We start from the raw sequence: 11878 nt of genomic DNA on the forward strand, positions 1-11878 counted from the left end.
TTACAAGGAAAATCTAATTAATATTTCATGAGTATAAATCCAGCAGTATAATTTTACAGTCTACTGCCACAGATATATGCAGTAGCATAGATAATTGTCATATACCAATCGATGCAGTAGCATAAATGTAATTGTATTCACAAATTGCATATTGCTTCTGTGTTACAAGCACTACAACGCAACGGTATCATTCAACAGGTGGCCCTTTGGACGCCAACAAAATATCAAGGAATTCATAGAATGACTCATCGTAGTCAATGTCTTGCTGCTCCTTATGCTGCTCCTTACCTAAAAAGGAAGAGAAAACAATAGTATAAACTTGATATCCCAACTGCTGTTTCATGCCTTTGACAAACAAGTTTGTATTTCTTTTCATACAAATATACAAAGAATGGTGAAATATTACCAAATACTTAATTCAAGTTTAACACTGTGATGAGAAGTGAAACATACCATGGAAAGAAGAAGAAAAGTTAGTGAGCAGATCTTCCTCTGGGACTAACTCAAGACAGTCTTTAATTTCAGTCGGCTGTTGTGGAAAACCAAAGGGATAGTAAGCTTTTCATCTCAATAATAACCATTGACATTGTGTATGAAGAAAAAAACTATCAATCTTTAAAGCTCCACCAACAGGGAGAGTTTTAAATCAAAATGGCGACAACCATCAGGGTTCACATGAAAAAGAAACAACAGAAAACAAGGCAGCGTTTCGTAAAGAGAAAGCTATAAACTAAAAGCAAAGAAAAAAGAAACTTATTAGCCTCCTACCTCTACGAGAGCACTAGGAAGCCAACATGGAATCTCAGATCTGTAGCTTAGAGCCTGAGCAACTCGCCTGTTCACCTCTGAAAAGAAACATTCCAGGAATAGAAATTAAGATTTTACAAGGAATTAATAAAACAACAAACACTAAGCCAATATGGCAAACGCAATAGATTAAATACCACCATACTCGAACAAAAGAATGTTATCGATATTAGGTTTGAGGGCTATTTGTCTTAGGGTTTAATGTTATGTTAAATAACTAAGGGTTCGATATTCTTTAGCCAGATTTCTCTCCCACATTGCACTTCATACCTTCCTCTGCCATCTTCTCATGGAGAGCGTCCATGTCTTTTCCTGTAAAATGGCACTTCTCAATCCCCTCGCGAGCCCAAATCTCCGCCTGCTGCTTCATCTCCTCAGTGACCTCATAATTAGGATTAGGACCCCATTTTACATTCTTTGAATGAGCTTTATTCTCCTCAATTGTCTTGCCCTTTTGTACGGAGGAATCTACATTTTCGATATTTCCCAAAGGAGTCCGAGGCACAGTTCGGCCCTTTACCCCAGATTTCCCCGAAAGTTCTGGATCCACCCTAACGCTAATTCCACCCTTGCCATTGCGTAATGTACTTGGAGTGGCAACCCCTAAATTTGGCAGGGTTTTGAGTTTGTTTGTGATGTTTGCTAGTGTTTTCCGGTCCGATACATCTGTCTGCTGCACCTTCAGCCCGCCAGATTTAGCCACATTCGTCTTGCCTGCAAATAATCATAAATCAATTGCATTATTTTATAAAAGGGATTGAAGTTGAACATAATTGGTTCTCCATTAAGTAATAAAAATGTGCAGGATTCAAAGAACTAAAGACATTCTGATTCAAGATCAATGCATATACAAAATCATTAATGGTTATTGCGTTTTGATTTGTTTTTGGCTAACCTCTATTGATTTCGGCGTTTTCATCTTGGATTACTGCCAGCGGCTGCCTTCTTACTGCCATTTTTTTATTTAATGAAGTCCAAATTGATGACCAGAACGCTCGACTCACAAAGTTTGAAGATCTTGATAAAATTTTGTATGGATGAGTAAAAGATCGAAAAAGGAAATTTTCTGTAGATTTCTTTGTTTTGTATGAAATAGCTGTTTCGAGAGGGCTTTAAAAGAAACAGGGGAAGCAATATGACCGTTAAAAGTCATGTTCGAAAAGAGGCATACTTAGGGGACATGCTTGTAACGACTATTAATTTTTTTTTAAATGTAATTAGGATTCTCACATTTCTTCAAGGTTTTTGGGAAGAAAACGGTGTTTAATGTGATGTGCTCTAGTTTTAATCAGAATAAATTATGTTTTAAGTGTTATAATATTAAGGTGTTAATTGAGTTTATGATATTTTATAAGAAAACAAAATCTATTTATACGGATTGGAAAAAAATAATGTTTATTTTTGTTAAGTTCTGATATTAAATGTAAAGAACTGATGGCAATAGCTAACAAGATGAGAGGGGGGGGGGCGGGGGGTGAATCATACAAACTTAATCTCCCATAAAATCAACAAATTCAACCTCAGTAACTAATACTTCAGCAATATAACCAAAAACTGCTAAACTTGCAAACTCATAAACACATAATCATCATAACACATACAACATCAGATTTAACGTGGAAACCCAAATAGGGAAAAACCACTGTGGGATTTTGGACCCACTAAGAAATATACTCTTCTAAAGTATGCTCGGTTAAAAACAAATCCTGTTAAAGATTACAAACACATTGCTAGATGTGACCCGGTTAAGGGATTTCCCTCAGATCTGTTAGGATCTTCACTTTGTTAGAAGTGACATTGTCAAAGGATTTCAAACACTCAGTTAGAATGTCACCTTGCTAGAGGGTTTACAAATAAGACTGTTAAGTCCACTCGATTAAGAGATTTTCTGTCACTTACAAAATAAACAACAGTAATAAATATATCTGCAATTTTACATCTAAAATGCTAAAGCAGATTCTTATTTTGCTCAAAACAATCTTGTCATTGGACTTATCTTGTCCCTTTGCTGGGCTCCTTACTCTGTTATTCAAACAGGTCTTCAAGCTTCTGTGCTCGGTAATCACTATGTAGCATCCATGTGCTTACACTTGCCCGCATACATTGTTCATCAATAATTTCTTATTTATACACAATTTGCTAACCGCTGAATCTCCTTGATCACATTTCCCATGATCAATCTTAGCCATCAGATCTTCAATCTTGACTAGGTTCAATGCATCCTTTGATCTGAAAATGTTTTACCTTGCCTTGGGACTTGCATTCCTTTTTCAGAACTTGCACAAGGTTATTGCGGTTCAATCTGTGCTGTAGATCTTCCTGCCGATCTTCTATTGCCATAGATCCTTAACAAACTTCATGCACGACATACCAATCATTTATACATCTCCAGCTCATCATTGTCCTTCATTAAATAATGATTTTATTCATCCAATGTGCTCTGTCATAACTCGGTTGTAACTTGGTAAATACTAAACTTTACTTGGTAGACATTCCGCCTTCATTAACCGATATCGATAACCTTAGGGTTTACCGACTAGGTTCCTTAGGGTTTTACCGACTAGGTTCTTTGCTCAGTAACATAATATAGTATTAACCTTACAATCAACAACATATGTAGGATATCAAAACAATCTAAACATCATGATCTCATCATTGTCTAACTCGGTAATAGTTGCCCATTGAATAACTTATTTCTCCCATTTCTTATCACATTCATTCTGTGTCTTTTACCGACTACTTAATTCTCTTCAAATCAATCTTCTCAAGATATGGCAACATCACACTGAATCAGAAAATCAATTTCTTGACATCAATGACAAAATAATGTTATAAAGATAGTTATCATCCTTTTTTCCAGTTATATCAATAATCTTCAACAACCTTCTCAATATCCTTAATGAATATCAACAATCTTTCTATTGAAATGCCAACAATCTCCCCCTTTGGCATTGATGGCAAAACCAACCTTTAAATGGTAACACCAACAAGATATTGAAATTGATTCGGATTCAGATTGTTGTTAGACTTCTCCTGTTATCTTTGAGCTGTTAAAATCTCCTGAAGTCTTCTCCCTTTTGTATTCTTCTCCCCCTGTCATTAGTCTTCTGTTATCTTCTTCATTTAGGACTTTACCATTTAGTCTTCTCCCCCTTTGACAACAATGCCAAAAAGTAAAAGAACTAAATCATGATTTCTTCCTCTATGAAGTGATTTGCCTTGTTGTGTATCATCTCAGTCTCAGTCAGAGCAACTTGTCTCTATTCACTATTTCTTGCACACCTTTAGAAAACCTTCTAAAGTGCGTAAATCATCATCAATCCACACATAATATTCTGTAGATTCATCGAATTGATGCTTTCACCGAACTCTGTCAGTAAGTAGAAGATAGGGGTAGGACCCCTAACTTGCTTCTGAGATACTCAAAAGTGTCCCTTGGCAGTGGCTTTGTGAAGGTGTCTGCTAATTGCTCCTTTGAACTGATATATTCCAGCACAACTTTCTTCTCTTGAACTTCTTCTCTGAGATAATGATACTTTATAGATATATGCTTTGTCTTAGAGTGCATTACCTGATTCTTTGAAATGTTAATGACACTCGTATTATCATAGAATATAGTTACTGGCTCGGTATCTTTCTCATTTATACCTTCCAACAGTTATTTGATCCATGCTATATTGATACAATTCAATGCTACAACAACATATTCAGCTTTTGTTGTTGACTGTGAAATACATCCTTGTTTTTTGCTAAGCCAACTCACTAGTCTTTCTCCTAAAAAGAAAGCTCCACCACTTGTGCTTTTCCTGTCATCTATGTTGCCTGCCCAATCAGCATCAGTATAAACTTTTAAATCAAAATCATTTCTCTTTTCATATACTAAGCTATAATCTTCAGTGCCTCTCAGCTATCTGAAAATTCTTTTGATTGCTGTCATATGGGTTTCCTTGGGATCTGCAGAGAATCTTGCAACAATACCTACTGCATGTGCTATATCCGGTCTACTATGCACAACATATTGCAACTTCCCAATCATAGATCGGTAAAGTGTCTCATCAACAAATGCAGATTCATCATTCTTTGATAATTTACAGTTAGTAGTTATAGGAGTACTTATTGGTTTAGAATCCTCCATTCCAAATTTCTTCAAGATTTCCTTTATGTACTTGGATTGAGTAATGAAAATCTCATCTTTCATTTGCAGTATCTGTAAACCTATAAAATACTTTATCTCACCGATTAATGACATCTCAAATTCTTTGCACATTTCATTTCCAAAATTCTTGCAGAAGGAGTCATCACCACAAAAAATAATATCATCAACAAATATGGCTGAGATCAGTATACCATTGTTCTTATCATTCTTCATGTACATATTGTTGTTTTCACTTGTCCTTATAAAACCAATCTTGATTAAGTAAGAGTGCAGTCTCTCATACCATGCTCTAGGTGCTTGTTTCAGACCATATAAAGCTTTGTTTAGTTTGCATACCTGATCTTTACTCTTCAACAAATCCTTCAGGTTGTTCAATGTAAACTTCTTCTTCTAGTATACCATTCAAAAATGCAGATTTAACATCCATTTGATATATCTTGAAATTTTTGAAAGCAGCATATGCCAACAATGTTCTTACTCCCTCAAGTCTAGCCACAGGTGCAAAGGTCTCACCATAATCTATTCCTTCTTCTTGAGCATAACCTTTGCAAACTAGTCTTTCTTTGTTCCGAATGACCTCACCTTTTTCATTTAGCTTGTTTCTGAAAATCCACTTTGTACCGATTACATTTTTGTCCTTCGGTCTTGGGATCAGTGTCTGTGTGTCATTCTTCTTGATTTGATCAATCTCTTCCGTCATAGAATTTAGCCAATCTTCACTGTTAAATGCTTCTTTTATTGTTCTCGGTTCAAATTCAGATATCAGACATGTGTTTTGTCTCAGTTTGTTCCTTGTCATCACTGGATCATCCTTATCTCCTATAATCTGGCTTGATGCAGATGTCTTCTGACATATTTGGCTAATATAGGCTCGGTAGGCTATGTATGATCTTCTTCATTACTCGGTAACTAGACATTATCTTCATTTTCTTCTACAGCTTTCTCGGTAGGACTTCTCGGTTGAACATAAACAAATTCTTCATAATCTTCTGGTTCTTTGGAGTTTCCTTCATCATTTCTTTCTACAAATTCATCAATTTTTACATTTGCACTTTCTACTATTTTGTTAGATGATTTGATCAGACATTTAAATGCTTTACTTCTAGAAGAATAACCAAGAAATGTTCCTTCTTCACTTTTCTGATCAAACTTTCTATTTCTGTCATCTTTGTGAACATAGCATTTACTTCCAAAGATTTTAAAATAACTTACATTAGGTTTCTTGTCATACCAGATCTCATATGGTGTCTTCATAGTTCCTTTCTTTAGTTGAACTCGGTTCAGGGTGTAAACTGCAGTGCTGATTGCTTCTCTCCAAAATGTTTGAGGTACCCTCTTTTCTATCATCAGGGTTCTGGCACAATCTACAATTGAATTGTTTCTTCTTTCGGTTATCCCATTTTGCTGAGGTGTTCTCGGTGCAGATACTTGTCTTTTTATACCATGATCATTGCAGAATAAGTTAAATTCATCATAAGTGAACTCTCCTCCTCTATTAGATCTAAGACATTTCAGTTGTCTTCCTGTTTCATTTTCAACTCTTGCCTTGTATTATTTAAACATTTGAAAAGCTTCTGATTTTTCTTTTAAAAATATAATTGACATCATCATTGAGTAATCATCCACAAATAATATGAAATACTTATCACCATAATAACTTTGAACTTTCATAGGACCACAAAGATCAGTGTGTACTAGATCTAAAATTCCTTTAGAAGTGTAGGACTTACTTGTAAAGCTTGATTTTGTCATCTTACCCATCTGGCATCCTTGGCATATAGCATTCTCAGGTTTTTCAAGACTCGGTAGACCTCTTACTTGGTGCTTCTTGCTTATTTTGATCAGATTATCAAAATTTACATGACAAAACCTTTTATGCCATAACCATGTATCATCTGTCTTTGCATAAAGACACTTGTTCCGATTTGAGTCAAGAAGAAGTGTATTACCTTTTGTTTGTGTCTCGGTAGCAGCTAACTTTCCATGCTTGTCATGAACTTTGACAATTCCTTTCTAAAATTCTATTCGGTATCCTGTATTGTTTAGCTGTGCTACACTCAACAAATTGTATTTCAATCCTTCAACCCAGTATACATCATCACATTTAGCATTGTCAAGAAGTGTTATAGATCCTTTACCTTTCACTAGACATGGTGCATCATTACCAAATCTTACATAGCCTCCATCATAGTCTTCTAATTTAACAAACTTGTGTTTATCACCTGTCATATGATGTGAGCATCCACTGTCTATGATCCAAGAATCATTATTATTTATGTGAGATATTAGGGCTTTTTCTTCATACCTTTCTTCATCTAATCCATCTTTAATAGCCACATAAACAACTTCCTCAGTATCAATTTCATCTGATTTATCATCGTTGGATTCCTCATCAGCTATTAGGCATGTCTTTCTGTCTCTCCTTCTGAAGTCTCGGTGTCCTCTGTATTGGTTGTCTTTATGCCTGTTATCTCGGTATTCTCTCTTTTCACTAGATTCTTTGTCAGGACAGTTAGAAGCCATATGTCCTATTTTATCACAATTGAAATATTTTAAAGGTAGCTTTCCTTTATACTTACCTTTTCCTCTCAGTAACCTTCTGGCTAATAATGCTTCAAACTCTTCTTGCTTCTTGATTTCCTCATACAGTTTGTGCACTTCTTCCATGTTCTTGCAAAAATTTTCACTTGTTCCACTGTGATTCCCTTCAGAGTACTTACTCATTCTATCATTGTAATCATCAGATTCACCAATATGAAAAGAACTAAATGCAAATTCAACTTTATTTACCGAAGACCCACTGTTATCAAATTTACTTAACTCAAATGCATGTAGCTTACCAATAGTAGCATCCAAAGAAACTGGCATGTTAGGTACAGACCTCAATTCATTGATTGTAGAGATTCGAATGGCATTAGCAGGTAGAAGAGTTCTCAACAACTTACTTGTTATATCCTTTTCTTCAATAGTTCCTCCTACTCCTTTAATTTAATTGATAGTCTCCTTTAACCTTATACTGTATTGGGTTATGTTCTCACCTTCATTCATTCTCATGGATTCAAGTTGTCCTCTTAGACTATCTACTTTTGCTCTTTGAACATGTTCATCACCACCATATATAGATATGAGCTTAGTCCACATTGCTTTTGCATCATTACAGCCTTCTAGGTCATTAAACTCTGAGTCGGTCAATGCTGATGTTATTTCAATCATAGCTTGAATGTGTTCTTGCTTTGCCTTTATCTCTTCCAAGGTCATTGGGTTGGTGCTTGGTGGTATGTAATCATTCTCCAAATAATATGTTGCATATTCTCCAATTCCTGATAAATGCAGCTTCATCCTTTTCTACCATGTGGAGAAACTTGACTTGTTCAACTTTGATGCATCCCTTTTATACATCTTCGGATCTTTGCCTCAAGTACCTTTAAACTTTTCTTCCCGAGTCCAATGCTCTAATACCAATTTTTAAGTTCTGATACTAAATGTAAATAACTAATGCCAATAGCTAACAAGATGAGAGGGGGGGGGGTGTGATTCATAAAAACTTAATCTCCCATAAAATCAACAGATTCAACTTCGGTAACTAATACTTCAGCAATATAACCAAAAAATGCTAAACTTGCAAACTCATAAACACATAATCATCATAACACATACAACACTTGATTTAACGTGGAAACCCAAATAGGAAAAAACCACTGTGGGATTTCGGACCCACTAAGAAATATACCTTTCTAGAGTATGCTTGGTTAAAAGCAAATCATGTTAAAGATTACAAACACATTGCTAGATGTGACCCGGTTAAGGGATTTCCCTTAGATCTGTTAGGATCTTCACTTTGTTAGAAGTGACCTTGTCAAAGGATTTCAAACACTCATTTAGAATGTCACCTTGCTAGAGGGTTTACAGATAAGACTGTTAAGTCCACTCGATTAAGAAGTTTTCTGTCACTTACAAAATAAACAACAGTAATAAATATATCTGCAATTTTACATCTAAAATGCTAAAGCAGATTCTTATTTTGCTCAAAACAATCTTGTCATAGGATTTATCTTGTCCCTCTACTGGGCTCCTTACTCTGTTATTCAAACAGGTCTTCAAGCTTCTGTGCTCAGTAATCACTATGTAGCATCCTTGTGCTTACACTTGCCCACATACATTGTTCATCAATAATTTCTTATTTATAAACAATTTGCTAACCGCTGAATCTCCTTGATCACATTTCCCATGATCAATCTTAGCCATCAGATCTTCAATCTTGACTAGGTTCAATGCATCCTTCGATCTGAAAACGTTTTACCTTGCCTTGGGACTTGCATTCCTTTCTTGGAACTTACACAAGGTTATTGCGGTTCAATTTTCACTGTAGATCTTCTTGTCGATCTTCTATTGCCATAGATCCTTAACAAACTTCATGCACGACATACCAATCATTTATGCATCTCCAGCTCATCATTGTCCTTCATTAAATAATGCTTTTATTCATCCAATGTGCTCTGCCATAACTCAGTTGCAACTCGATAAATACTAAACTTTACTCGGTAGACATTCCGCCTTCATTAACCGATATCGATAACCTTAGGGTTTACCGACTAGGTGCCTTAGGGTTTTACCGACTAGGTTCTTTGCTCGGTAACATAATATAGTATTAACCTTACAATCAACAACATATGTAGGATATCAAAACAATCTAAACATCATGATCTCATCATTGTCTAACTCGGTAATAGTTTCCCATTGAATAACTTATTTCTCCCCTTTCTTATCACATTATTTCTGTGTCTTTTACCGAATACTTAATTCTCTTCAAATCAATCTTCTTAAGATATGGCAACATCATACTAAATCAAAAAATCAATTTCTTGACATCAATGACAAAATAATATTATAAAGATAGTTATCATCCTTTTTTCCAGTTATATCAATAATCTTCAACAACCTTCTCAATATCCTTAATGAATATCAACAATCTTTCTATTGAAATGCCAACATATTTTGTTGTATATGAAATAGATGTTTCTATATATTTTATTTTGGTTAAAATTTTACAATAGAGAATTCAAATCTAGAATTAGGATGCATGATAGTGATATAAAAAATGCATGATAAAGTTGTGTAGAGAATTATACTATTGTGACAGTTGTGTAGAGAATTATACTATTGTTGATTTGGTCACACTGTGTGCCCCTAATTTTAAATTGGATTACATTATACCATGATCCTAGATTGGTTTGTGTTGTGCAATGTAATTTGAGTGATGTAACCTAGTCCTTTGCTATTGTGATCCTCACTAAATTTAGATGCTTCTCTTGTATGTATTTCTAAACCCAGTTGTGCTTATAAACATAGTGGCACTTGTTCCAAGACCGAGGGATGGCCCTTGGCTTGCCTTGATAACATATAAACCTTTAAAGAAGAAAAAGTCAGTGTAGATAGAAACAAGCATGCAATGTAGATGCAAATCTAATGTATTAGTGAAGTGACGGATTGCCTAAATGTAAGAGCTAGCTTTTGATGGTCTAGAATCAAATTAGTTTTATTCTTGATTTTTTATTTCATATAGTATACTTTAACACAATATTGTAAATCTCACTTTTGACCTTTGAGGTGCATCAAAATCAACACTTTTCAAAATTCACCACATTATATTAAGGATAGCAAGCAAAAGTTGTCAAGAATCTAAATACAACATTATCTAATAATTTATGGTATTTTCTATGTACAATCTTTTTAAATAATTTTATACAAGAATTAGCAAACAATTCTTATCATGTTCACAAAGTGTAGATATATATATATTTTTAATGACTAACAGTTGTCCATATCATGTACCTTAATTTTTTAATTAATAGTAATTGCTTTGTGTTTTCTATGCATATACCCAAATCGAAATATTTTCATTGAAACAAAGACATTGATATAAAGTTAGTATCTATTTTGAGATTTTATTCGTACTTTTTTATCAATCAATGGTAAGTGCATATAAATAGAAGAACAAGAAGAGGGCCTTAAGTGGCTATATTTTTTGAAATTGGAAAAAGACTAATCTTGGATGAGAAATTGAAGATAGTTACACTCAAAATTTGAAGACACAACAAGAAAAATAGTTGTAGTGCTCTAAATCTATTTTTTAAACAACTTTAAAAAAAAAATGGAGATTAATGGATTTAAATTGGTAGTACACACGAAGTGTTCTTATTTCTATATAAAAAAAATTAACATAGCATCTAGAGTGCTCCCCCTAAAATGTTAACCTTTTTCAGTATTTGAAAACTTAGGTAACATCGTGTAGTTTATGCTTGACTTTCCTACTAAATTAAAGTGAATATATTTTGTTTATTAATTTTGTAGAGTGGACACGTCCTTAAGATAAATATTTAAGCATGTGCCCTCCTAATTTTTTTGGAAACTAATCAAAAAAATTAATTTTGTATAGAATATAATCTAGTTTGTAAAAATATAATTTGTTTCAAATTCGATGAATGGGTAAAAAATGAAGCCAAAAATATCATATATAAGTTCTTCATAAAAAATGGAGACACTAGCAAAAGAAATTAAAGGTAAAAATTGTTGTACAATTGAATCATAAAAAAATTGCATGGTTAGAAAGCTAAGAGAGAGGTCAAATTTATTATGTTGTTTTTTTAACTTGACATTGAAAGACATGAAAACTTAATGGAGAGAACATGTAATGCCCCGCCAGGAAACCCCGAAGGGATTAAGCCATAACACAAGAATAGAGTGCAATAATTTTTTTTTAAAGTTACACAACATTAAGATACAACAAGATATCAAAGATTCAGATTACATAGCGGAGGACAACAACTAACACCTAAAGAGTTTCCCAACGTGATTACTTAATTACACATTTAACTTAACTCACACTAAAAAATCAATAAGCTGATTATCTTAAAA

The 11878-nt window shown here is 34.1% G+C and overlaps 1 protein-coding gene across 1 annotated transcript; it reads right to left on the bottom strand.

The window, feature by feature from the left end:
- Positions 1 to 1937, bottom strand: LOC131077722 (uncharacterized). The gene is made up of 5 exons (XM_058015261.2): positions 1703 to 1937; positions 1078 to 1521; positions 769 to 845; positions 454 to 529; positions 1 to 288 (listed from the first exon to the last, which is right to left on the bottom strand). The coding sequence occupies exons 1-5, from the start codon at positions 1761 to 1763 to the stop codon at positions 188 to 190; spliced, it is 759 nt and encodes a 252-aa protein (XP_057871244.1). The 5' UTR covers positions 1764 to 1937; the 3' UTR covers positions 1 to 187.
- Positions 1938 to 11878: the final 9941 nt, after the last annotated feature.

Source organism: Cryptomeria japonica, chromosome 5 (genome assembly GCF_030272615.1).
Source record: "Cryptomeria japonica chromosome 5, Sugi_1.0, whole genome shotgun sequence".
In the NCBI taxonomy this organism is placed as follows: domain Eukaryota; kingdom Viridiplantae; phylum Streptophyta; class Pinopsida; order Cupressales; family Cupressaceae; genus Cryptomeria; species Cryptomeria japonica.